Source organism: Diadema antillarum, unplaced genomic scaffold (genome assembly GCF_040938485.1).
Source record: "Diadema antillarum isolate AM-2024a unplaced genomic scaffold, OU_Dant_1.0 seq00000774_RagTag, whole genome shotgun sequence".
Classification (NCBI taxonomy): domain Eukaryota; kingdom Metazoa; phylum Echinodermata; class Echinoidea; order Diadematoida; family Diadematidae; genus Diadema; species Diadema antillarum.
In genome coordinates this window covers 66254-92937 of record NW_027271663.1, presented here as the reverse complement: position 1 = coordinate 92937, position 26684 = coordinate 66254, and the positions used below count along the sequence as shown (strand labels likewise).

General features: G+C 38.5%; 2 protein-coding genes across 2 annotated transcripts in view; one reads left to right on the top strand and one right to left on the bottom strand.

The window, feature by feature from the left end:
• Positions 1 to 1611, top strand: part of LOC139738923 (alpha-N-acetylglucosaminidase-like) — a 39426-nt gene extending 37815 nt beyond the window's left edge. Inside the window, exon 20 of the mRNA XM_071649548.1 lies at positions 996 to 1611. Coding sequence (XP_071505649.1) covers positions 996 to 1135 — 140 coding nt within the window. The 3' untranslated portion in view covers positions 1136 to 1611. The remainder of the gene's footprint in view (positions 1 to 995) is intronic.
• Positions 1612 to 10397: 8786 nt separating this feature from the next.
• The window catches only part of LOC139738917 (AP-3 complex subunit delta-1-like), a 67819-nt gene continuing 51532 nt past the window's right edge, over positions 10398 to 26684 (bottom strand). Inside the window, exons 21-32 of the mRNA XM_071649542.1 lie at positions 24194 to 24357; positions 22984 to 23063; positions 21942 to 22122; positions 20841 to 21053; positions 18795 to 18947; positions 17637 to 17792; positions 17369 to 17416; positions 16246 to 16383; positions 14880 to 15020; positions 14503 to 14588; positions 13802 to 14009; positions 10398 to 12941 (exon numbers count right to left, since the gene is read on the bottom strand). Of these exons, the coding sequence (XP_071505643.1) occupies positions 12846 to 12941; positions 13802 to 14009; positions 14503 to 14588; positions 14880 to 15020; positions 16246 to 16383; positions 17369 to 17416; positions 17637 to 17792; positions 18795 to 18947; positions 20841 to 21053; positions 21942 to 22122; positions 22984 to 23063; positions 24194 to 24357 (1664 nt within the window). The 3' untranslated portion in view covers positions 10398 to 12845. The remainder of the gene's footprint in view (positions 12942 to 13801; positions 14010 to 14502; positions 14589 to 14879; positions 15021 to 16245; positions 16384 to 17368; positions 17417 to 17636; positions 17793 to 18794; positions 18948 to 20840; positions 21054 to 21941; positions 22123 to 22983; positions 23064 to 24193; positions 24358 to 26684) is intronic.

Here is a 26684-nt window from a genome sequence, read left to right as displayed (position 1 = left end):
GGTTACAATACTGGTAGGGGCGGCCTCTCTCTCGAGCCTGGGTGCGAGGTCGTTGCCTCAAAAGGGGACAGGGAACAGCCATTCAAGGGCTACGTATGGGACTACAGCAGATGCGAGCAAACCATAACTACCTATCACGACACGTTTTTGCCGACCAACTGGCTGCCATATCATGCATAAAATCCATCGGTAATGAGGGAAGAGCAGGGTACTTTATCCCATGTAGCTGCCACCACGCCATTAAGAGAACATTGTTCGGGGATGGATAACCAGTCACAATAGTTAAGGTTTAAGCAAACTTTATTATGCTCACGCAACACAAACTGCCGGCCGAAAGGGGCGAAGGTTGTACAACGACAATATAACATAAATCTCAAACACTGCCCGTAAGAGGGCAGTATAACACACTGGCGTTATGTTTTTAGGGCGCGTTTTGATTGTGGCTCGTAACTTTTGATCCCTATGTCCATTTGTGACCAAACTTGGACGGCAGATGTCCTTTGGGGAGTTAATGGTCATCACAAGGTAAAAGGTCTCAGAAAGGGGTCAACAAATTTTTAGGGCCCAATGTTAAGTTTGTATGGTGCGTTTCAATTATGGCTCATTACTTTTGATCCCTCTGTCCGTTTGTGACCAAACTTGGATGGTAAATGTTCCTTGGGGTGTTGAAGGTCACAACAAGGTCAAAGGTCATAAGCAGGTCAATTAACTTCTGGGAGTTAAAAAAAAAAATTAATTCCTTGTACGCGAATGGGCAAGACACAATTTGGCACTTGCCTTGTGATTTGCATGTGTCATATTGATGTATGCTGTAGTTTCATAAATGTTCATTAGATATGTAAATATCATAATTTTCTTCTAGGATGTCTAATCATGATCAGACTTTCACTGTTTTGTGTGTTTGCCTGTGTCCTATTCAGTAGAGTTGACCGAACATATCAGAGTGGAGTTTTTTGTTTAGAGGTTAATACAATCACCTGTTTCCTTTAATACAGGGAACACCTATGAAATATCTCAGGTGCTCTACACCAAATACCAGCCGTACATCAGAGAGGCCAGGGAGTCAGGGGCAGCAGCCAGGCGAATGGCAGTGAGGAGGCCACATAAAGAAAGTATTGCTTACTCTCATGAATGAATGCAGATGTGGCAGTGCGACATGTGTTCTGAATGCCACACTATGAAATAAATCTTGATTCTCAACATTGCCTATATCTATGCCATTACCATCAGTGTTGTCGTCATCATCACCAATTATTACATCATCATCATCGTCATCATCGTCACTGTTGACATCATCATCACCATCATCTACATGTACATCATTATCATTATCACCATTATCCTCAGCAACATCAACATCAGCATTTAAATATCGCCACCATGATCATCGTCATCATGCAGTACACGTCCATCCTGTCCATCCTTTCTCCGAGCTGCCCAGTCTGTGGTGTCACCCTGGGAGAGGCCCAATGTACTGTATACACCGTTATTTTCGCGAGGGTTTAATTTTCGCAAATTTCGCAAATTGCAGTTGGATCATGAATTTAACAACATGTGAAATTGTCTCCATGCGCTTTGTTGATAGAGCATTAACGTAAGCGTTGGCACCAATTCGCGAAAACAACACCTCGCAAAAATGTCTATGACCTCGTCATTCGCAAAAATATCTGTACGCGAAAATTATGGCGCATACAGTACTTCTTCCATGCGAATGTAAGTGGCTTTTTGAAGATCTTGTGGAGTCTGTCCCTTGGTCTTGAACAAGCCACTTTAAAAGTTTGCAGCCATCTGCAGACTATACCATTCATTATACACGTGTATTACTGGAGATCATAGCTTCTAGTCTGCAGGAGTGATTCAGAGCTCACCCACAATTTGCTGAAGGTTGGTAGAAGCCATAGCCTTGTGTTATATCATTCCCAACCGACGAAAGTTTTCTATATCCATGCCATTCATTTTCCCATACTGTATTTCTATACCACCACAATGTGTTAGCCTTCATTATACTCTTCAACTCCAAACATAATCAAGAGCATGACAAGACTTTCATATATTTGTCGTTGTTGTTGCTGTCTTGATAGGCAGTCCTATACCTCCAATTATGCCATCCTCAATCCATCCTGCTTTTAACACGGAATCATGTCTCTTAATGTCTTTAAAAATGTTCTGATGATTTCAACATGCATTGCCTATCCAGAATTAGTCACATTTGTGCAATCTATCGATTAAATCCTATTTGAAGCAATTGAGATCATGCAGTCTGTAGCTTTATTACCACTATTGAGTGATATTTTGTATGGAAAGATAGAGAGCTAAGGTACATGTTGCACATGTACAATGTACATATTATGTTGCTTCAATAACACATGAAAATGCCAGTGCCCTATTGGACAGCCTTTTCTTTGGCTTATGACACATTTATATATAGTCTTGTACGAAGGTCAGAAAATTGTTTATACATTTTAATGCAATATTTGATGGTTATAATTGTATCTCAAGGCATTTTTTTTTTTTTTGCTTATCATCAATGTTTAGGCATGCTATGAATATTGATGGAATCTGCAAAGATGTGGAATTTCATGTGCATTTGTCTTCATGTAGTCAAGCAGTTTGTAGAGCAGTTTCTAAAGTGTCAGATTATCAATGAATATAGTCAACTCTCAGTTTATGAATAATTCTAATCAACATCATTAAAATCTAGTCAACATATGATTTTATTTTGTTTGTTTATTTTTTGTTTTGTTTTGTTTTTTTCTGAAATAGACTGCAAAAAAACAATATGTCTGGATGTAGTTAGTGGTTTGACACTTAAGATATTTTCCTTTAGTTTTCTGCATTTCAAGACTGGTTTACGGGTGCACCAGTGATAAAAGGCACCCAGCCCGAATGATTGGTTACCGGACGTCATGACGGTCTGATGAGGTCACTGAACATTGATTGCCTTGATTGAGACATATTTCAAAAAATTCTTTGGATGCCATGTACATGTACATAGTCTTTCCAGTGGTACATGATTTGGTCCACTCTTAATATATGATTGTACTTGCTTGAAAAGTGCTAGAGAAACATTGAGAAAGCCAGTCACCAGACATGAGCAGTTTATGGGAAATTAGCTGTGAAGTACATATACAATGTATGCAGTCAGGCAGACATGATATTGTGCATCCAGATATTATAGACCAGCTCAAAACATCTGGGTGATTGTGATCTGCATTGTAAAACCCTTCAAAGCTTCTAATTCCAAGAAATCCTTAGACTCTGCCGTGCAGACGTAACTTTATTAATTTATCGTGATGTCTGATCTGTAGATACACATCATTTTAGGTTTGTTGTTTTTTTTTTTCAGCCAAGTTACCTTGTCATGCAGTTTTCTCCATAGTCAATGTGTAATGACTAATGACTATAAATGTGTAATGCCTAAGGACTAATGTGTAATGACTAATGACTATTGTGCTGTTGGGTCACATGTATAAGAGTCACTCAAGATCAGGCTTTGGTCCATTATTTCAAACTGCTTTCCACTTGTATGAAGTGCTGCCCTCTAGTTAAGCAAGATTTTCACTGGCCTTGTAATAACTTTTTTTAAAGATATTGGTGTAGGAGAGTTATCGGGAAGTCAGGAATTTATGGAGAAAAGCTCACTTCTTCCAGGTAATGGAAACATTTGTGATGTGAAATGTGTTAAAAGTTTAAAGGATCATCATATGGCAGCCATTCATATTTTAGGAGGGTTTATCGTTAATCAGAGATTCACGGTCTGTATTTCAAATGTAATTCCAGTGTGCTCCATTCCATCAAAATTGGACCTTAAATACAAGTTGCCAGAAAGAAGTTGAATTTTAAACTTTCCAGATGGCATTAGTCGTAATTATGTATGCAAATTAGATGCGGTGATGTCATGGCCTCCTCAGTTCCCCATTGGTCTAAATACTGATTCTCTCAAAATTTTCTGTCATGACCTTTAATCAATGAAATGATTATTATAACTACTTGTATGCAATTTGTATTTCCTTCAAATTAGTGTTGCAGTGCAAAAATCCGCAGTTATGACTATTCATGTGTCACTATTACTAGGGGATGGTTACAGGAGCTGAATTATGGACCAAAAACATATACATTAATTTTTGGATGATATCTTTGTGCATAAATTGACTGAAGCATTGTGAGTGAATGACAGAACCTCGTAGATATTGCATGTATATTCATTTGCAAACAATATTGCTATTTGCTGCAAACATGAAAAAAATTATGATTTGTTATGATTGCTGTAAAGTCTGATTTTCATCAAATTCAGTCTGGTGTAATTTAACTACTTAAAGGACAAGTTCACCTTCATAAACATAAGGATTGAGAGAATGCAACAATATTAATAGAACACATCAGTGAAAGTTTGAGGAAAATTGGACAATCGATGCAAAAGTTATGAATTTTTAAAATTTTTGTGTTGGAACCGCTGGATGAGGAGACTACTACAGCTTGTGAGTCATATGCGTACAACAGTATAAAGAAAATGTAAAAGAAAATTCAACATATTTTCACTTTTTTCGCATAATAAAAGAGCTCTTGACTTGCCTCTTTCTAAAGGCAGGGGGAATAATATTGCCCATAACATTTGTCGGTAACGAGTCAGGGGAATGTGTACTTTTTTCAAAAGATGGAATTTTGTGAAATTCTCTTTATATTTTCCTTATATTGTTGTACGCAAGTTATTCATACACTGCAGTAGTCTTCTCATCCAGCGGTTGCTGCACAAAAATTTTAAAAATTCATAACTTTTGAACGGATTGTCTGATTTTCCTCAAACTTTCAATGATGTGTTCTACTAATATTGCTACATTCTCTCAATCCTTATGTTTATAAAGGTGAACTTGTCCTTTAACTCTTTATGTGCCATGGTGGAAACCCCCTGTGTGCCACGTTATTCTGAGACAAGAAGGTAGTCGTGCTTCGAGAAAGAATTCGGTGTTTCCCGTTTGTATAACTTCTACAAATTCCTGTTCAGGTGGACATAATAGTGAGCAAAGTTAAAGAGTAATGCCAAACATTGCTTTGATATAAATTGTATGACAAATTTATTTTCAATTTTTCTTTTGAATGACCAGTTGCTACATTACTGTAAAGGCATGACTTTTGCACATAAAACCGTGACAGAAACTTAGAATGTACACGCAATTCTAGTTGGGAACACCACTTGATAGTCAATCACCACATAGAATGTAAGCAGTATGAGAGAAGAAAAAAAGCGCGAGAAACGCTTTCATTGTACCACAGGAGTAGCGATTTATCGATCAGTTTAAGTGGCTTTGTTTGTTGAGCAGAATATGCGAAGTTGGCACGCCGTCGACCGAGTGGAATGTGCGAACGTGGCACATAAAGACTTAAAGGGGATGGCTAGTAACTGATCAGTGGGAATCAGTGGGAATGCTGGAAGATGATTGTTCCAATCCTTGTGGGATTCATTTAAGAGTACATTATATATCTATTGCTGTGTGAAAATTATCTGCTTCAGAATGGTCGCATATTCAAGTAATGTGCAATTTTAATGTTTCCAGGTTAGCATGCCTGTACAGTGACGGGGCAATCGTTAACTGATTCCCACTGATCAGTTACTAGTTGTCCCCTTTAATTATGCTTTCATGTTAGTGATGAAAGAGAGAACGAAAAGAAAAATGGACTTACAATTGTACGCTAATTTATTTTTCGTGTTTGAAAAACACAATTATGTATTGTCAGTATTATGCTACATATCCTTCCATTTTAATTTGGCTTTCTTTTGAAGTAATGTGTGCTTAAATCCTTGTTGGGTATGGTATATGCATATTCTTGTGTTTTAACCTGCTGTAATGTATGAATGGCAATAAATTTGAAATGTTTTTATACTGGATGTGGAGAATATGTGTCGGTTCTGTACTCTTGCTATCACTGTAGAGTCAGTGATTAGAACAGAAAAGGAATTGAAGGCTCCACAAGCAGACACAGACACAGACACACAAATATATGTAATACATGTATACACGTACTACACAGCACTAATTTTTTGGCATTTTTACACCTAGCCACTGATGCGAACAAGGAGATTTCTGTTGAATTAGATACCAGTTGGACAATTCAGAACTCCCTTGTGGTCACAAGCCTGAAAAGGTGGCAATGGAACAGATTCCAAGGGGTACTGGAGCCAGTGTGATTAACAGGTTGTCGGTAAATCTTTCTGTCCTAGATTCTGCTCCATTCTACAAAGTTGGTCCCACCTCTTCCTACATACAGTAGCAACTAGAGTTGTACAACTTATGGATGCAAACTGGATCAGATGCAGTCTTCATCAAAAGCTACAACAGGGTCAAGGAATTTCGAATTGTGTACAATGTCCATTACCTGAAAAAGACAATGACCTGATGAATTTACATACACTATAAAACTCCCTAATTACTAGCATTAAACACTCACACACAACACCGCTAGACATACGCTCTTATCCCCAGATGCAAGACACGATTTTGTAACAGCATTTGTTTAACATGTAACTTTTATTTCACAATTATTTCATGTTCTCATTTCAATCTCTGCATGATGGATATATCAAAGTTTCCATGACGACTGGACAGCATTTCCTGCATCAGAATCATTCAGACACAAGACTGACTGGTAAACACATCATGACCAAGTCTAGATTCAAGTTAATACAATTCAATGCATGAAGTACAAGCACATCGCTAGAACACATAACACAGGAGATGGAATTGGTTTGGAATATTTGGTGCTCATACCAGCAACATCATCACATTTGTATCATCATGGAGTGATCAATCTATTGTAACTCCTTGGAGCTACAAATTGTACATGTGCAGATATACGACATTGATGCATACTGCACATTTACAGAGGTCTGCAGAGAAGCAGTAGGCCTATAGTACACAGTATAGTGCAGTAAAGTCATTCTCGGCTACATCATAATTTGTGGCCATTTTTTTTTCCAGTTGTTGGCCCGACACATCAAAAAGCTGGCTCTATTACGCATACCTTTAGAGCCTGTACTCAAAATATTAAGTGCATTCTAAGCATTCGTCTACAGAGCTACAACCCTTGGCCATTGCAACTTTAGGTAGATCATCAGGACCTCGTATGTGTCAAGACATTTGTACAAAACTCCCACTGCTTTAAATAAACAGGGGAGGTTGGTTTGTTTGTCTGTTTTCTCTTTTTTTTTCCCTGCCATATACAGGTGGCTACTGTATGCATGCTAGGGACGGCACAATATACATGTTTATATATATTTTTTCAAATTTGTCTTCTTTTTTCTTCCAGCTCAATATGATGGAACATCTAGCACTGCTAATAGTACTTTTTAATAGGCTTTCATCATTCTGCTGCCAAAACATGCACAGTGAGTTTCTCCAACCCATTGCGACTATTACATAATCTTTGCTGCATACACAGTAGGCTTTGTTCAGGTATACAGTACCCTTGTACTGCGTTCTACACTTTTTCATGCCACTACGTTGTATTTCATTCGCAAAAAAATCAGTATGGCTGGAAAGAGAAGTGAAAAGAAAAAATGACCTAAAATGACAATTTATTCACCTAAAAAAAGAAGAAGAAGAAGAAAAAAGAAAAAGGAGAGCGAAGTGGGATACAAGGTATTAAATACATGCCAAGTGAAGCACCCCTTGTACCAAACATTCATATTGGGCACTGGAATTTCAACAGTAGAGTTGGAGGATAGGTTATATCATAATAAAACTACTTGCAGAATTCTTTGGATATCATTTCAAGCTTTAATGAGGCCGAGTCATAGACTGTTTATGCCGAATATTTCGTGAGGTTTTTATTTTCGCAAATTTCGCGAGTCAGATGCTATTAGGGAAATTCATGACATGCGAAAATATTGACTCTGATCCTGATGTGGATGTGACATACGCATGTACATTTCTCCGTTCAGTAGAGGACTCCACGATCACGAATTTAACCACTCACGAAATCGTCGGGAATTCACAATTCGCGAAAATTTAGACTCACGAAATATATGGCGTATACAGTAGACCAGAAGCATTGTGATCACCTGGGCAAGAGACAGTGTACAGCGGCAGGGGAAAAGAAAATGCTACAGCGCGATTTTGTCATGGCACATAATGCTGAATTTTTAATTCCTCCTCAATTTTAGTACTTTATCACGATAACACTTAATAGTAACATACACATACCACTCTTTAGCACAATATTGCTCTGATAAAACCTTTGGATCAATGCAAAGAACAAGAACAACAAAATAACATCTTCAATGTTTATTTGTATACATACATAATATATTCTTATATATTCTATACTCAGTAGCAGTACTATATCTTTTCTCAGTTTATGGTCTACGGTGTTGACAACGTCCTGTCAATAGCAAATCTTATAATGTAAGTAAATGATAGATTAGATCAACAAAGGAATGTAGAATATTTCTCTTTTTTCTTCATGACGACACAGGCAGATAGCTGCAGATAGCTACTAAGTGCCATTACAGACTCTATCAGAAATTAAACAAGGCTGGACATACAATGTATCATAAAAACCTCATATTGTAATAAGCCGGCTTTGTTTTGACATCAGATCCTAACGATCAAGCACAAGTACATGGCGTTCCAAGCTAGTTCAACTCCCGGGCACAAAAGTTTCCTTGTTAGGTCTCACAGAAATTACAAAACTGCTCTAGATAAATTGACTTTCTGAAGAAGCAGAAATTCCAATGCTTATTTCCATATTTTCTGTTTTTCCCACCTAGTTTCTGTCTAAACCAACCTTAATCGCTATCACTGACCCCTGACCTGACTGACCAACTGACCAAGCACAAAGTGGCATTACCTCGTCATAGGAAAACTTCCCCAGTCCACCGTACTGTTAAAAAATCATCTTTTTCTTTTTTTTTCCCCAGTGGAATCAACAATTCTTGCCAAAAAAAGTTATTTCTATGCTCAAATGAGGTCTTGAGATAAAACAATTTATTCCTAGTATGGGTATATAGACGTTTTTATGGAAGCAATGGTGGAAATTCATGAATTTACATTAATATTCTTAATAGTGTAATTTGGTCCCAGGTGCGAAAGTCATCTGTAATTGTAAGTTCTGCCTCGCATCAATCAAAACTACAGTTAGTATTTATAACCTTTACGCCAATAAACACACAATTTCAGTGCATCACGGCTATTTTACAGAATTAAGAAGAAAAACATAAGTCATTGTCACAATTCATATATTCCAAATATCCCACCTCGTTCTGAGAATGACCATATGCAGTGTTCTACAGTTGTACTTCGGTGTTTTACTGCATATTCTCCAACTCACATTGAGTATAAAAATGGTTTGACTCATGGAGGCCTTGTTGAGAATGTATGTCAACGGACAAAATCGCATGACAGGTCAATGCAGCCGCCTTGTTCTATGAATATATGCTGTTTCGAGGTTCACCACCCAGTTTCTGAAAACATATTTGAACTGACGATACAAAGAAATAAAATTGTGTTAAAATTGAGCCATGACATTAGAAACCTATCATAATAAAAATCAACAGTTGCTTCCAGTTTAGACCTTATGCTGTTAAGTATGTTCCAACTTTGTTATGGTGCAAAAATTATCATACAATGTATACCACATATTCTACATAATGCTCTCCCAACCGACATTTGATCCCATCACAGACAACTGCGCATGAAAGAACTTTGATGTCACATGCTACCTTCTTGCTGTCATGAATGTTCCAACACCCAGTGAGTTTCCACAAACCAACCCCGAGATTATGCCCATCCATTTTGAAGAGTCCAGGAGTATAGAGAATGCATACGCATACACCATAAAGTTAATATAGTAAATATACATGCACAAACATAAACAAAGTTTAATACAGAAACTACTGTACCCACAGCTGGCATGCAGCAGCAGTTTGTGTACCAATGAACCTAAACTGTACACCTGTAATGACAATTTCTCCTGGTGCTGTTCTCTCATGTACACAGAAAACCAATTTCTACACAAAGTAGAATGCAAAGTCCATACAAAATGAAAAACACAACTCAATTTTTGTGTGACACACATACACATAAAAGATTGTACCTATCAGATCTTACGTGCAACTCATCATTTATTGCACTTTAAAACATCAAGCTGATTACATCATATGCATAACACACATGCACAGGTGGCCCGATCTTCACTCAAAATATTCAGAACATCTTACGATTGAATGTGTTACTCTTACAAACACAACCTACAAACACCTTAATGCCAGTGTATAAAGGGTAATATCACCACGTTACTTTTCTGATTCCCTCAAACAAGAGTTCCCCTGATAAGACATGTTGATTGCCTTGAGTCCGGCAGATATGGCAACACTAACGTTGCACTGCAAGCATCAATGAAGCAGTTATATAATCTGTGTGGGAGCAGCCGCTTGCCTCATTGCATTGCACGGAGAAATTTATGAGCAGCAAACTCAAGCTGATGGCTGACTGGCAAAATAAGATTAGCATTCAGTTTCAACAGGTCTCAACCAGCTCAAATATGCACACAACTGAGATGATCGTGGCCCAGTGGGTCTGCCGTGGGTTTTCACATTAATAAATTGTGGTGTGGGAGAAAAGTGGCAGGATTACTATAACAGTTCCTATGAGAACTTTTCAAATCACATTCATACTTGCGTCATCTGCCTGATCTTTCTGTCCTTGTTAATGCACACATAAACTGTATCATCATGGAAAAATTTCTCCAGGTACAGACTGTTCAAATGACAAACACCAACGAAGGAATGGTAAATATGACTGGATGTGATTAGTGGTCGGTCTCATACGGAAACAAACTAGTTGTGGTTTTTGAGGAATCATTGGAAGACACCTTCAGGACTATCTGAAATTATGAAGGAATCAGTAAAATGCTTTCGCTTCTCACAATGAGGCCACTATTAGTATGAGAAGAATATCAACACCATAATTAGGCATATCATTTCAATACCACATGGCATCTTCAGGATAAAAAACAACAGAAAATGAGAGTGGCGGAACTTGTATGAGCTTTTAACACTGAGAATCACTACCTACTAGTACTGGGATATAGCCGTGGTATAAAACAATGCCTAAAAATCATAAAATTAGACTGTATGACTTCTTGACTGCCTTGGTAAGAAAACATACTCTTCCAAAATGTATGCACAATGCCACCAATGGAGGGGATTAATGTCTACAAGAAATGGGCTAATTACAGAATAATGGCAAAATCCCACTACAGCAAGCAAGTGTTGGCTCTTACATCTGTAGCTCAAGGGCTTGCAGGGAACTTGCACAATAACAACCATACTGAAATGCCTCCATTGGCCTTTTTACTGAACAGTGCTCAAATACAACAATGTGTCTGAGATGCTTACAAATACTGATCACATCAATACCACACAGGTACAATAGATACCTGAAAACTATTCTTTGTCCATCATTACATGCAATAGCAGCTGCAAAATTGGTTATTAAAGACTAATTATCTCCAACCATATATGATTAATTCTGTATGTTAAAAGTCCAATGAGAAGTGCAGATCAGATATAGGAAGGCATTATTTCCACTTACGCATATGTACTTTATACTGATGTCAACCCACGAGTTATAGAGAAACTCAAGAGAACCAATTTCAAAACTTGAGCAGGACTTGAGCTGACCCGTCTGAATACTTTTCACCACTTCAAATAAAGTACATGGCAGTGGGCATTGAGCATTGAGAGGTAATAAATGAAAAAGAATAATCTGATTGCTGCATATCTTTATAGCTTTTAGTAAAGCGATGATCATCAAAGACAGACGCTTTAAGCAGGCATTTCATAAGTACGGCTATGGCGCGACAGAGATCTCTAGTATAAAACAGAGCAACTACAGAATGCCATAATTTGGGAATTTTTACAGATATAAGACACAAGATTTTTCTTCTTTAAATCTTTCCCCCACCAATTTGAAATCCTCATACATTTTGCACAGGCTACAGGGTTCCCGTTGGAAATGGGTACAACGCTGAAAGGATTACACATTAAATCCTTCTTACTGTAATTTGCCATGCTGGTGCTTCAAGTCACACTCTATAAAACCAAAGTCCATTTTGTTAATACTCTTACAGTACTTAACGCATGATTAAACTACAACTTAAATGCTAATCTTGCAGGGTAAAATACTGTTTCTGTGGCCAGGGATTAAATCCAACAAAGCACTGGCTTACATCTTGACAGCATCAACCCAAGTGCACACAGAGCATGACATGTTGTGCGCTGCTTCACGTCTCTGCAACAAGGAACCTAACTGCAGCATTCTGTTTCGCAAAATGGGAGCCTGCAAACGACAACATCGGCTGCAGAGGGTCAGTGAGTTTAACAGGAGTTTCTGCCCTTATTCCAGAAATGGTTGTGACACTATTAGAACACAACCTCATTCATGTTATATGAATGTGATGATGACACGTCACGCTGAAAGTGTGGTCTTAATACACACCTGATATCTCCACATCTGCCACACAAACTTTTCGTGCCTGCGACAAATATTTTGGAACTGGTAACCATGGTTACAAACGCACATGGTCGCATCATTTGATTGCACCTACAGCTTCTGTATATAGCAAGAGACTCACATCATTCTTCTTTTCTTTATTTTTTCTTTTTTGTGCCGGCTAGAAAAAAAGCATTGTATAGACAAGCATAACAAACAAAAATAGAAACATTCATAAGGAACTGGAGCTGCGATGAGAAAACTGTCTGAAGGGATAACCATTGTAGGAGACTGTATGGATGCTGCTTGTTACGTCTGTTGGTGACTCGGGGGTCAAGCAGGGTGCACTGGGGTCATCTATGATTCCAGGATGATGGCTTTGATCTCATCCATGTAGTTTGACAGGAGGCTGGAATCGTTGGATTTACCGTCCACGGACAGGCCTCCGCCAGGCTGTTAGAATGTGCATGAAAAACAGAAGCATACATGAGGACCTTGACTCTATATTGTCTGACATACAATGTATAATCCAAGAAGAGTGTTTAGTTTTTACTTCTATGTCAAATGCAAAAATTCTTGCCTGCTTTGCTGAGTAGCAGGGGAATAGAGGGATTGGCACAAGGAGGATGTGGGTACACAAATTAGTTAATAAAGAACACAATGTCCAACTTCACAAGGAATATTCATCACTAATGTTTCAGATCAAAATCTGGTGACAATGGCTATTAGAAAACTGTTGCATCACCAAAAACTGTCAAGAGTTTTAAATGCTGCAGCTGTTGTTACCCCCTTCTAGGTTTACTAGACAGGTTATTGTAATCAGAAACTAAATAATACTGAGCCATATCTGATCCCTGACTTTTGAAACATAGTATTTTACATTTAATCTATACATGGACAACATACAATGGAACACTGTTTTGATTTCCATGTCGCAATAGAATTACTCATCAAATCAGAAAATTCCAATCAGTCCAGGTGAAAAATAAGACAACAATTTTATCTCGGGCAAAAAAAGAAAAGAAAGAAAGATAAAATCTAACAATTGAATAAACTCAAAAATAAACCTTGAAAACTTAATGACAATTCACACGATCAAATGTATCATAGTTTTGGGTTAACTCGGCCTCACAGGTAAACTCGGCCACTTGTAATGAGGGCGCTAGGGGCCAAGTTCACCCATAACTACAGTAGACTGTTTCCTTTAATATGACATTTCATTTCTGCATTACACTGTGCACTTGATGAGAAAGAACAAAATAAATAGAGAGAGAAAGGGAAGGTCCTGTCTTTCCCCCATCAGGAAATCTCACCGTGGCCTTGAGTAGAACACAGGCCTGGTGGCCCTTCATGGAGCGGCTGAAGAGGGAGGCGGTGCGCTCCACCCGCTCCACCACCACCATGTGGCAGAAGAAGCAGACGCGGGCGAGCACCAGGCCAAAGTCGGCCCCGCCCGGGGGCGTGGTGAAGGAGTTCTTGGCCGACAGGTCCCCCTGACTCAGCAGCTCGGCGTACTGGTCTCTGCAATTGGGAGAGGGTCATACTCACAGTGTACATGTATAATCATTAATTGTGTATCTTGTACAAAATGAATGACGACTTTAATAGTCAGATTTGTGCATCAAAAAGAGGAAAGGAGGATTAATGCAGTTTTCACCATGGATATACTGGTACCACTGATGGATACATATCAGGACTGAACAAAGAACTCACAGAACATGAAAGATGCTCTATTTGCAAATCCTTTCTGGATAACATCATATAGAACAGAAAAATGGCCCCCACAACATTCTCAGCACAGAAAACTTGATTTCACCAGAACGCAGCATTTTCAAGAGCGGAAAACATCAGATTGTCATCATTGCAATGCACACATGTGTCTGTACTTCTCAACATTCAATGCAGCATGAATCTGCAGGACTATACTGACATATAAAACACTTGAAATAAAACTGTTCCATCGCCATATCAAATATCTTTAAAGAATGAGCTTCCTACGAGGAATACATCTTACCGGCTGCAGGGCGTGGCCAGCATATAGGAAGAGACCGGTAGAAGCACTTTGAAGTCAATCTTTTCACTCGTTGCTCCTGTATCATCCTATGGAAGGAAGAACGTGTTTAAAGGTTTTACACAGAATAGATTTCTTATCAAGTGCCACCAAAAAAAAAAAAAAAAGAATGAGAAAGAGAAAAACTGTACACATAATCACCATCTAATATTGATTAGAAAAGATAATAACAGCTCTAAAATTCTGTTGAACACTGTGACTTACACCATTTCTAGACGTAGTATGCAACACACACAACATGGACAGACAAAACCATCACATTTTTTTTTTTTGGGGGGGGGGGGGGGTGGGGGTTAATAAATACCCAACAAGCACCTCACCTTGACCATGTATGTGAGTGTTCCCTTCAGCTTCTGTGGCATGGTGATGGCGTGGATGCTGAAGGCAAACTGGCCCTCGTTGGAGGCCTCAGGTGGCAGCTGGAATGGGACCTTCACTCCGTCGTGCTGTGACGCTCCCGCCTGGAAGAAAAGTGACCACATATCAATTGAATAAGTTTAATATTCCTATGTATATGTTCAAGCATAAAATGAACTTGTTACCTGAGATGATTTCTGGTATGTTTAAATCTAATGATCAAATTCATAGTTATAATACTCAAATTAGTAATAAATATCATTTATTTAAGGTAGATAAGATGTATGTAATGCACACACTCAGACACACTGGACCCTCATTCTGGAATTCTTTATCAGATACAGTTACGAATTCTCCAACTACAAATATTTTAAAGAAAAATCTGAAGAGACATTTGTTAGAAAGTTAGAGTTGTCATTATGAAATACACTATGATTATAGATAATTTTATGGTTTTTGTTTTCTAGGGGTTGACATGACTAAACACTATTACTTAATTTTATAATGAAAATGTATTTTTTGTGTATGTTTGTCTGTTTTTTGTAATATTTTCACCTGTCCTATGTCTTGATCGTAAAGCAATATTGTTTCCTATTATTCTTTCTGTTGGGAACTACCCTGACAAGACTCCGGTCTTTTGTAGTTTCCATGTTTCATTTATAGTTATTATATGTTACGTATGCATGTTCATGTACTCGTTTCCTGTCCTCAGTTTGTCATTGTACAAATAATATGTTTTTTAAATGAAACAGAATAAAGTTCAAGTTCAAGCACATGGGGAATGTTATTCAAAATCTGAAGACGGCTTCTTGGTCTATGGCAAATAAACTGATGCAACAGCTACAGCAATATCACACATCATTTGAGATGAGGTTGGCCGTCTAGAGCTGAACAGTAACATCTCTCAATGGATATTTTGATACACCGAGAGTAAATATCCAAACCTAGTACAATATTGATTTTGTATGAACTTCACATACCCCAAAATAGAAGTACTGCATATGTTGCATATTCTGAATTGAGTTTATGTTCATTAATTCGTGAGTCAACTGATAATTGCCAGAGTAACAACTCGTGAAAATACTGCCTCCTCTAACACAAATGTCTGCAGACAAATATCTCCCCAGTTTCTCATCACTGATTCAGGAATTATACACTGAACATTTACACAAGGTGAAAATATGTAAATTGTCATAATAGCAACATTTCAGAATACTGATAAAAGGCATGATAGGCAGTAACAGTGCAAAACAAAGAAACAAACAACTAGAAGTTTAAATTCACATTACATCACAATAAAGGTGACTACAAAATGTATGACCGACTGACCTCGCGTATAAGCTTGGTGTTGAGGGAGTCGAGGACGTTGAACTCCAGAGCCTTGAGGTGGGACGAGGTGAGGTTGGTGAAAATGACCGAGATGACCACTTGAGAGTTCTGCTTGGGGTCCACTCTCGTCTCGTACGTCTGGGAGAGAAGGGACAGAAGACAGAAAGGGGGCAGTGACACACCCATAGAAGAGGATAACTTGACTGTGTTGCAATGAGTCATGTTCTCATTGCAACAGTGTACTGTAAAAGTGGTTTCTTTCGCGTACAGAAACTTTCGCGGTTTCCATCGGCGCGGACTTTTTCGCATGTGTTTAAATTCGCGGTCAGTAATGATAGCGTTGTACAAGCGACGAGTTCAAAACATTTTCGCGTGGTGTTAAATTCGCGGTTCAACCTCAAAGCACGAAAAGCGCGAAAATAAAGCCACTGCGAAAGAAACCACTTTTACAGTATAATATTCAAATATGCTTCATTGCATAATGCAACTTGTAGCGAAACTACTTGTCCAGGTGCTCCTTATGGTGGCAGCCGAATGTGTAAGCCACCCAGAAAATCTCCTGTCCGGAATTCTTAAAGTGCACGTTGACATTCTTTGCAACCTGCAAAACGTCAATCTGCAGATGGGGGGGGGGGGGGGGGGGGGGGGCTAATGGTTGGAAAACTGTTTACATAACATCTTCCTAAATGCAATCCTCATCAGCAATATTCTATGCTAATTCTATGCAAAATCCATTTGTAATCTGGCAAAAAAAAAAAAAAAAAAAAATCTCTCCAAACACAACTCTTTTGCACACCATAACTTGTTGAAACCAGGAGAGAATAACACTGAAAAATAATGGTAAGGGTACTAACACCACCTTGTGCCTTGGTATACAACAAACTTAACACTTTGCATTCCATTCAGTAGTTATGTACCTAAAACTTCAAAATCTAGAACTAGGAACTGAAATGCCTCACAGGGTGGAAATTCTCTTCCCTTCTTTTCATTCCTTTTTGTTAATCCCCTCTGTGCAAAGGGCTATCTTAACATCCTCTTTACACATCAAGTGAGAACATGAAAAATGAAATGCAAAGTCAAATAGTTCAATGCACTGGCAAACAGGGCCTAGGACCCTACTCACCATCTTGATGGACTCATTTTCTGCCAACAGTCTGTAGCTGGACATCGCCTGTAGTAACAAAATCAAAATCAGTATCATTTTCATCATAGCATAACACAATTGGCACTCGTCATAATTCACAATTAACAAATTTCACAAGATGTTGTGCTTCAAAAGTATATCTCCCATCACCCTAATCTTTCAAGACTTTTGACCTCAAAGCTCCTCAGTCATTTTTTGTTACTCCACATGGACAACTTTTCATCACTGCATCGTTCAGGTGACTTACTGGAATGACAACTTCTGGAGTAGGTTCGGGTGATGCCTCCACCTCCTCCACTGCTTCATAGTTCTCCTTGCTCGCCGACTTCTTTTTCCTTTTCTCCTTCTTTTCCTTCTCCTTCTCTTTCTTCGTCTTTTTCTCCTTCCGATGCTTCTTGGATTTCTGTGAATTGTAGTCATATAATGTGGGATTTATTGACTTGTGTACAACTCAACATTAGTCTTGAGTTCCCAGACCTTCACCGTGTTGTCATACCTATGAATGTCAATTTTTGGTGTGGGTCTTCTTCATCAGACTTCAATGCAGATTTGTACTGGCAGGGTTAATCTTACACATAATGTACAAAGACATATTTTGTAATTTTGAGATACCTTTTGCTTTGCTTTGAACCACACCTGATAACATTTGTTGATACTACACAACCATATCCATGTCTGGCTTTCTTGTTTGTTTGAATACCCTGGTATTTATGAAATGTAGAACATTTTTCATTCACAAGGAAAATTACTATTAGGATGCAAAATTCAATGAGGACAAAGAGAAGTACAAAATATGGACAAAAGATTGCTAAGCTACATGTCTGACTAGATATATAACCATGCATATTTTTTTTTTTTTGATAACAAAGACAAATTTGCAGCTAAGTATTCTTTGAAATCTTGAGATAATGATATTACAAATGACTCACTGTCACAAGAACAAAAAGTCACATTTAAAGAAACTCACATCACTTGGAATGCGACAGAAGCAAGCATCGTACCAGAAACTACACAAAGCAGGTGTTCTTGGATGCAAGCAGTGAACACTACATGAAAGCATCACAGTCTCCCTGATGTACAATTAAATACTTACCACTGACAAATTTCATTTGAAGCACTCAGGGTCACAGTATGTTGCATTTTGTCAGACAGCATTTAACAGTTTGTTCTTGAAAACTTTCACGCACTATGCATGTAAATTTTGCAAATGCAGTAAATGATTTGATGAGAGAGTTGAAAGTAACTCAGATGAGAGCGGCTACATTTGTATTTTGTGAAGTGTACGTTTGCAGTCAACGCTCACAGCTTGTTGGAAAGCTATGGTATGTTACAGTGGTAAAAAATGCAAGCCAATAATCTTTTGAATCTGGATGGCGATAGGATTTGTTGCCGCTGTGAGACGTACCTCTTCCGGCGAGGACTCCTCCTGGGCCCTCTGCCCGTTTGTGGCCGGGGCGGGAGTGGGGGTTTGGGCGGGGGAGGGTTTGGAGGTGGTGGTGGTGGTGGTGGTAGTAGTGGTGGTTGTGTCTTGGGACAGCCAGAAGCTCAAATCATCCACCTGTAGGTCATGGGATCACAGGGGAAGGGATACGTACAGACAGTGGGAGAGGACATGCCAGACATGCGCAACGTGCTATCAACATGCTATACAACCAGGATCTCACAAAACTCTCACCAGATTCATGTCAAAAGCCATCGTTCACATTCACATAATGACTCAAATATAAGGTGTGAAATTACACTAATAGAATGCTACCAGTTTCATCAAAATTTTTGCTGAAGTTTCTGCCTGCTCTAAGCAAAATTGAAATGATGAGTCGAATCTAGTACATTAATAAACTGTTGCAGAGTTGTGATAATGTAGCAATGATGACTGCCGGGGGAGGGGAAGTGGGGAAGGGAATTTACACCTGATGAACTATTTATTCAAAGACATGATCTGTGGCAGTGGAAAAGTGGAAAATTTCTGTCAGAGCAGAAACTTTGATAACATGAACTTCTTCCATAAGGTCAATTTCAGTAAGATTTACTTGCTTGTAATTTTTTATATGAAAGCATTTTTTTCATATCAATATATTTATATCTCTCAAAGAGCATTTCCATATTCTTATTTTGGCATTACTTTAGCACAGCATTATAGTCGTGAAAACTGCCACACCATAAAATATTCCACATTTACAGCACACTTTTCTCTACATTTTACAGTAACAGTATTCCTACGGTGTTTTTTTGGCAGAACAAAAAGCACTATAAAATACTGCAATTTAGTGCAAAAAAAAGTAATGGGTGGCAACTCTATACACCAAACTAGTTTACATCTGCGGCTGCAACACTAAATCATGCTGGCGGTAAAGTCCATCCTCAAACAAGGAACTTAATGAGTGATGCCTGCATTGTATATCACCTGAATTCAGAAGTGTTTCTTTAGGATCTTATCGAAGGAGCAACTGTTTCAACGCTTGGGCAAGAGGGGAGAGGAAAAACCATGCCCAGACTTGTTGCCAGCGCACTAACATTTCACCAAATTTCACATCATTCATGTTGTGCCCGTATAAAATCTAAACATTTTGATATCATACTACTACTTTTGTAAAAAAATAAAAATAAACAAAATGAATAAACAAAATGAATAAATAAACTAAAACATCTTATTGTTCAATGGTGCCACAGTTCAGTCATTTCAAATATTCACTGGAAAAAAAAATACAAAGAGTGATAACACTGACACCTTTGCTAATCTACACTACAAGTATTATGAATATACTTCTAATACTAGTATTTACTACCACAAAAATACATTACTATGCAAAACTGCGTAAACCGTAATCACAAAACCAGGTACAAGGGTAAATATTCTATGCATGGCTTTCAGCTTTGATCTGGGCAGTGCAATGACAAAGGAAAGGGTAAGGGTGGAGTGCTGGAAGTGAAAGGAATCTATTGTTTGGGAAAACTTGAGAGGTAGAAGTCCCCTTTTGCAATTACTCCCGATATATCAACAGGATTTAGTCCTGCAAGTCATAAGCATCAAATGTTTGTATCAAACAGCCATCTGGCATGGCACATGAAACTGAAAACTTTCTAAAATTTTCCGGATAATTTGTCAGAGTTACAATTGTATCTTCAATCCATGGTATAATTTCAATTTACATTGAGCTACAACCATAAACATGGACCCATGAATAATTCCAATGAAAATCCATAAGATGATTTGCCATACAGTTGTATGTGCTTCTTTCTTTTATTTTGTTTTGTTTTGTTTTGGGGTTTTTTTTTGTTTTTTTACTAAATGAAGGTTATTGCCTTGATATCAACATCAGTTTATGGAATGCGAAGGAGAAAGGTAACAAAAAAAGAAAGAAAAAATCACAAATTCATTCGCAACATTAAAACCATGCACTTTTTGACTCTTCCAGCTTTGGACAATGCACACAAAATGTCGCTAACTTACCGCCGGTACCTCCGCAGGACCAGCAGGTGCTGGTGTGGCCTCCTCTTCGGGGACGGCTGCTGCCTCGACCTCGGCTTCTGCAGCGGCCGCAGCATCGTTGCCATTGGCAACGGGTTCAGCGGGGGTGTCCTTGCTCTCTTCTTCTTCTGCTCCCATGAGGTCTGGTTCGGCCGCCTCTTCTACCTCTTCCTTGGCTGCCTTGGACTTTTTCTTCTGCAAGAAGACATTTTTATTCCACTTTGTCAGTTTGAGAAAATTTCTGCTTTGTTTTGAAAGTTTCTGAATCCACATTAACGAGGCATCACACTATTGTAGGTACTGTAGAGAGGAATGACTGGAATACTCGTATGGGAAAAAAACAACAACAGAACACCAGCAACTGGAATCTTGGGGAATAAGAAGGGAGGGGACTGGGTAGGCTGTAAGAGAAGAACTCAATTCTGATTGCTATACTGCATCTTTGAAGAATACAACATATTCTAATTACAAGTATGTAATCTCTAGATGGCAATTCATTCAAATTGTTTACATTTATAAATTGAAGGATTGATGACGCCCTGGTGTATGGAGCACTTATTTTTCCAATTAATGCCTTTCCCTTGAACTTTACGAACTGAATTCGCACTAATTCTCTTGTGTATGGATATACACAAACTCTATTACATTTACAGTCAAGAGTCAGACGCATACACATAAGAGTCTCTTGTCCATATTTCCAAAATGCAAAGACCATGGCATGGCCTTCTTTGTAAGAGGATTATGAATCTGTGGTTTAGGAAGAATAATGACAACTGACCTGTTTTGACTCAAAATCAGTATAAATCAAAGTGCATTTCTCACTCTTATACCTAGCCTGCACCTATATCCCCCACCTCTACTCTTTTTTTATTATAACATGGCATTTATGATTACAATCACAACAAACTGGTAACCAGACAATCATTCCAGGTAAAAAAAAAAAGAAGAAATAGATTATTATCTTTCACAAGCAAAATAGCTTCATCTTGACATAAAGTACGAAAATTTCCCCTTTTGCAGCAATTGTCTAAAGGGCGTCATTCCTGGGGAAGTGATTGTCCATTTTGCGTGGCATGGACCCACCTTCTTCTTATCCTTCTCCGACTTTCTGCCCCGCTCCTTCTCCGCCCCCTTGTCCTTGCTCCTCTTCTTCTTCGGCCGCTCCTCTGCCTTGCCTACCTCCGCCTCCTCATGGGTGGTCTTCAGCTCCCCGCCCACGTTGCGATGCCTCCTCACAGGCAGGCGGTCCGAGTCGTCCAGCGGCCTAACAAGGCATCAACGTCAATACAGTCAACATAATGAAGAGTACAATCACAAGAGTACTATAACGGGTTAAATGCTATTATATCTAAATATCTTTAAGTCAGTCCATCATCAAATACTAGTGGAGCAAAATATAACCTTGACAGATGTGATACCTCACTTGGAATATAACAAGGAATATTCTTGTAACTATGATTGAAGATATTCCATATTCTTGATTATTTTCATTGTTTTCTTTACAGCAGCTTTAGCTGCAAATATCTCAAATCAACGATTCTTCATCAACTACTGTAAAAGTGGAAATCTTCACGGTGTTGTAATTTTCGCGCATTTCTCACAACCAGAAACTACCGCGAAAATAAAAGCACGCAAATATTTTTGCATGCCATATGTTCCCGTGCGTTATGTCTTGATTCCGTTGAATTAAAAACATGCGAAACTATTCTTACCCAGCCGAGCGCGACAAATTAGTCATGCGAAAATATCCACTTTCACAGTATGGCAATGACGTACCCCACAGAAGGCAAGGGTGGAAATAAAATTAGAATTTTTATGAATTCAACTACAATAGTACTGATAATTACTATAAATGGCAATAATGCCACAGATGACAATAATGATGATGATAACGACGGAGATGATGATGATAACGACAATTACATTCAACACTACCACCACTGCCACAACCTCTACAAAAAAAAAGCCATCATATATGTCACAAATAATAAGTGTCCTATCAGCATTGATATGATGATAAGCCTCACTGTAGATACAAAACCATTACCATAGTTTCACCAACTGGCTTCAGCCACGTTGGACATCCTGCAAGGAGCAAAGAGCAAACAAAGAGGCCTAACTTTACCTTTCTAAGTCAATGTCCAGTGCTCGGTGGGGATCGTCCATTGGACGATTGTCCTCCTCGTGGTCTGAGAGTACGGCCCCCTGTAACCAAACAAGAAGATGGTGGACACTTTCCTCAGCAACATGCAAATTTCAAAACTTATTTTAATTTTAAATCTGAATTTTATATCTTACCACACAAACAGAGTATTGCTAGTAGAAGCATACATTCAGCATCATTACCCTATCTCAGACAAGTCTGGTAATAATGCAAGCCATCTGACTTTTGGACATGCTAACATTTACCAATAAGCTTATTTTTGGACTTGTAACTTGGGCGACAGACATGTGGTAGGCAGAAATCGTACACTAGATATTCTTTTCTCCCAGCTTATCTGTTTTTTGAGGGGAATGAAGTGATTATAGATTTGTTTCTCGTTAATTTCTTTTCAAAACGGGATCAACAGATTAAATGAATTGTGAGCATCTGTATCGAAAAATCTTAATAGAAAAACCCTCCTTTTGCAAAAAGTCCCTTTTGAATATGAAAATGCATGTGCAATAAAACAATACCTATCATCTTTGGTCCAAATTTTTTTCTAAAATACTTTTTGTTAATCTCTATGGTTAATCTGAATGATATCATGTAACTGTCAGGACAATGTAATGCCTATTATAAAAGTTGTGTGGTAACATAGTACCAATGATTTACTTTGAGAAAATTTCATATTAGTGTCATTGCATGAAGAGAAGCTAAATTTTCAATGCTGCAGCTCAGCTCAGCCTGCCAAACCTTAAAACTGAGAAAACTCATGGTAGAATCTGTAATGTTGCTTCGTTGTTGTTGTTGTTGTTGTTGTATACTACATTTAGTCAAGACATACTGTATACGCCGAATATTTCGTGAGGTTTTTATTTTCGTGAATTTCGCGAGTCAGGTGCTATTCGCGAAATTAAAGACATGCGAAAATATTGACTCTGATCCCGATGTGAATGTGACATACGCGTGTACACTTCTCCGTTCAGTACAGGACTCCACGATCGCGAATTTTACCACTCGCGAAATTGTCGGGAATTCCCGAGTCGCGAAAATTAAGACTCGCGAAATGGCGTATACAGTATATGCCTTATTTAACACAGTGGAATACAGAATAAACATGGCATATTATTCATAGAACCCATCCATGAAAAAGTGGAGCTGGGATAATCAGATTGAAACTTTTGGCCCAAACCTCTGGCATCTCTTCTCCCACAATGTCGACGCGGTGCGCCACGGGAATGTCGTCGCTGGAAACGGAGGTGTGGCGCCCTCGCTTGCCCTTCTTGTGCTTTCTGTGCTTCTTCTTGCCAGAGGAGCCCTTGGTATGCTGCATGTACTGATCGGTCACGTTGACCCCTGGGGCAAAATGTGAACACAGAAGAGGAAGGGAAAACGGACAAGAGAATTAAAAATAGAGCAGAAAGTTCAGTCACCACCCTCACTGGCCTTCTTCTTTCTGAGAACCATCAAACAGACCATTGTCTGAATTACACCTGGCATCCTGATGGATTTTAACCCATTGAGGATGGGCTGATTTTGCTACAAAACGCATTTCCCATAGACGCTTGCCCGAGTATAGTCGGGACTCGTCTTCAACAGGTTAAAAAAGAACCTACAGACACCCACTTAATCTAAGACAACCATTCTAAAAACAAATCAACAGAATGCAAACTCTGTCCCCTATGTTGCCATGGCAGACTTCAAAATACGCTCTAGTAGGAGGCATATCTTCTGAGAGGCAAATATCTCCATGGGATGATAGCACAACACAACATATTGTGCATTGTACATAAATGGCAAAGCATTTCAAACTCAAATCGCCAGCTGATACGTAGCAGGCACCAAATGATATACAACAGCAAAGGGAGAAACTCCACGCCACTTTGCTGATGCAACAGAATGGACATCATTTCTGACTTTTTCTTTCCTTTGTGTAACATCTATCTGTAATCATTTATAAGACACTGCTTCCCTATACAATCTGAAATACTTGCAATGGTTAGAGCAGGAGATTGTTGTTTTGCTACGGTGACAACAATCACTGTAGTTTGCTACAATTCCAAACTCTTCATGAAACAAGAATGTGAAATAGGGCTCTCATTTACCTTCTTTAAATCTATTTATAGTAGACACAAAAAACTTGGTTAATATGACACTGCTTCTAAAGGCAGGGATGATATTGAGGTTTGTTGAAAAAATCGGAAATCAAAGTTTTCAGGTGATTTTGATACATGGAAAAAGCAAAATGTGTATAGACTTGAGAGAAAAAAAAAATCTGAAATCAGATTTAAATCTACAGAATATCACGCCTGTAAACGCCAAATATACATGTAGGCTCATTTTGGCCCACTACATCCAGAACAGACTTAGTAGGCCCAAAACAGTTCCTATACGAATAATGCACAACCAAAATACACCATATTCAACAGCTCATGATGCCCAATGGAAGCTCAGCACTGGCCACTGGCACCCAAAACGGTACCAAAAATCACCCAAGCTTCATTTTGTTTTTGTTATTGTTTTTCACCAAGAATGGACTGACATCATCCGAATCCCACTCGGTGTATGTACTTGGGAGTTTACATTCAAGCTACACAGGGAATATGTGGTATGCAGTCATAGCTGGATTATCAAGGGTGGTAGCTCAGAGAATTGAAACTCGGGGGATTTCAAGGAAATCTTTTCTTTTCTTCATCTATTTCCATTTCATTTCATTTTCTGCTAATTTTTCCACAAAGCAGAGAGATACTGTAGGGGAGCAGATAGAGGGCATACTTTCCCCAAAGAGAAACTAATCTGGACTTACATGAAAGAAATGAAGACTTACATCCCAAATTCTCACAAACATTTGAAGAAATCTATTATAAATTCCAAGTGCATTTCAACAACCTTTTTTTTAGGTCAAATGAAAATTGAGGAATCCTATGACTCAAGCACTCATATCAAGAGTCAGCCACTTTTTGAGAACCATTGTCATACAAAATAAAACAAAACAAAAACAAAATAAATTCAGTAAAGTATGCTATCCACAGACAACTGTATAAAAACTACATTGTAGCATCTTGTCTACAAATATCATGTGTGATAAGGTACTGTGACCACATCACTGTTGATATTATGGCAACTGGAAAGATCTGTATGAATCAGATTTACTTGCTTCTTCCAAATCCATATCATGATACTGTACTGGCGAGTTTAGGTGAAATAAAAATTAGCTTTGACATGAAGCTCACAGTAACAATGCAAAGTGAGTGTATGTTATGCTGCCAGCAAGAAGAGCATACTCATGGGCTGGGGAAGCTAAGCACTGAACCCTCCACCAGCAATATTAAAGAGAATGGTCACTATCACAGAGAGAAATATTCATAACATACATAGATAAAAACAGTTTTATTGTAGATCTATATCTAGTATTATCGCTGGTTTTGCATTCCCCAAACTGCAAAATTTACACTGACAAATATATGTGCATACACATTAACACATGTATAATAGCGGTGGGGGGAGAAAAAAAAAAGTCCATAAAGCGGAGTACTGTAAAACATAATATATCAGCGCATGAAATTTTCACGATTTGGAGCCCGCAGCCTTTTTTGCCGCATGAAATTTTCACGAATTGCCACTGGCATTCAATGCATATAGTGTAGACAAGAACTTTCGCATGCATTTTAATTTCGCAAATC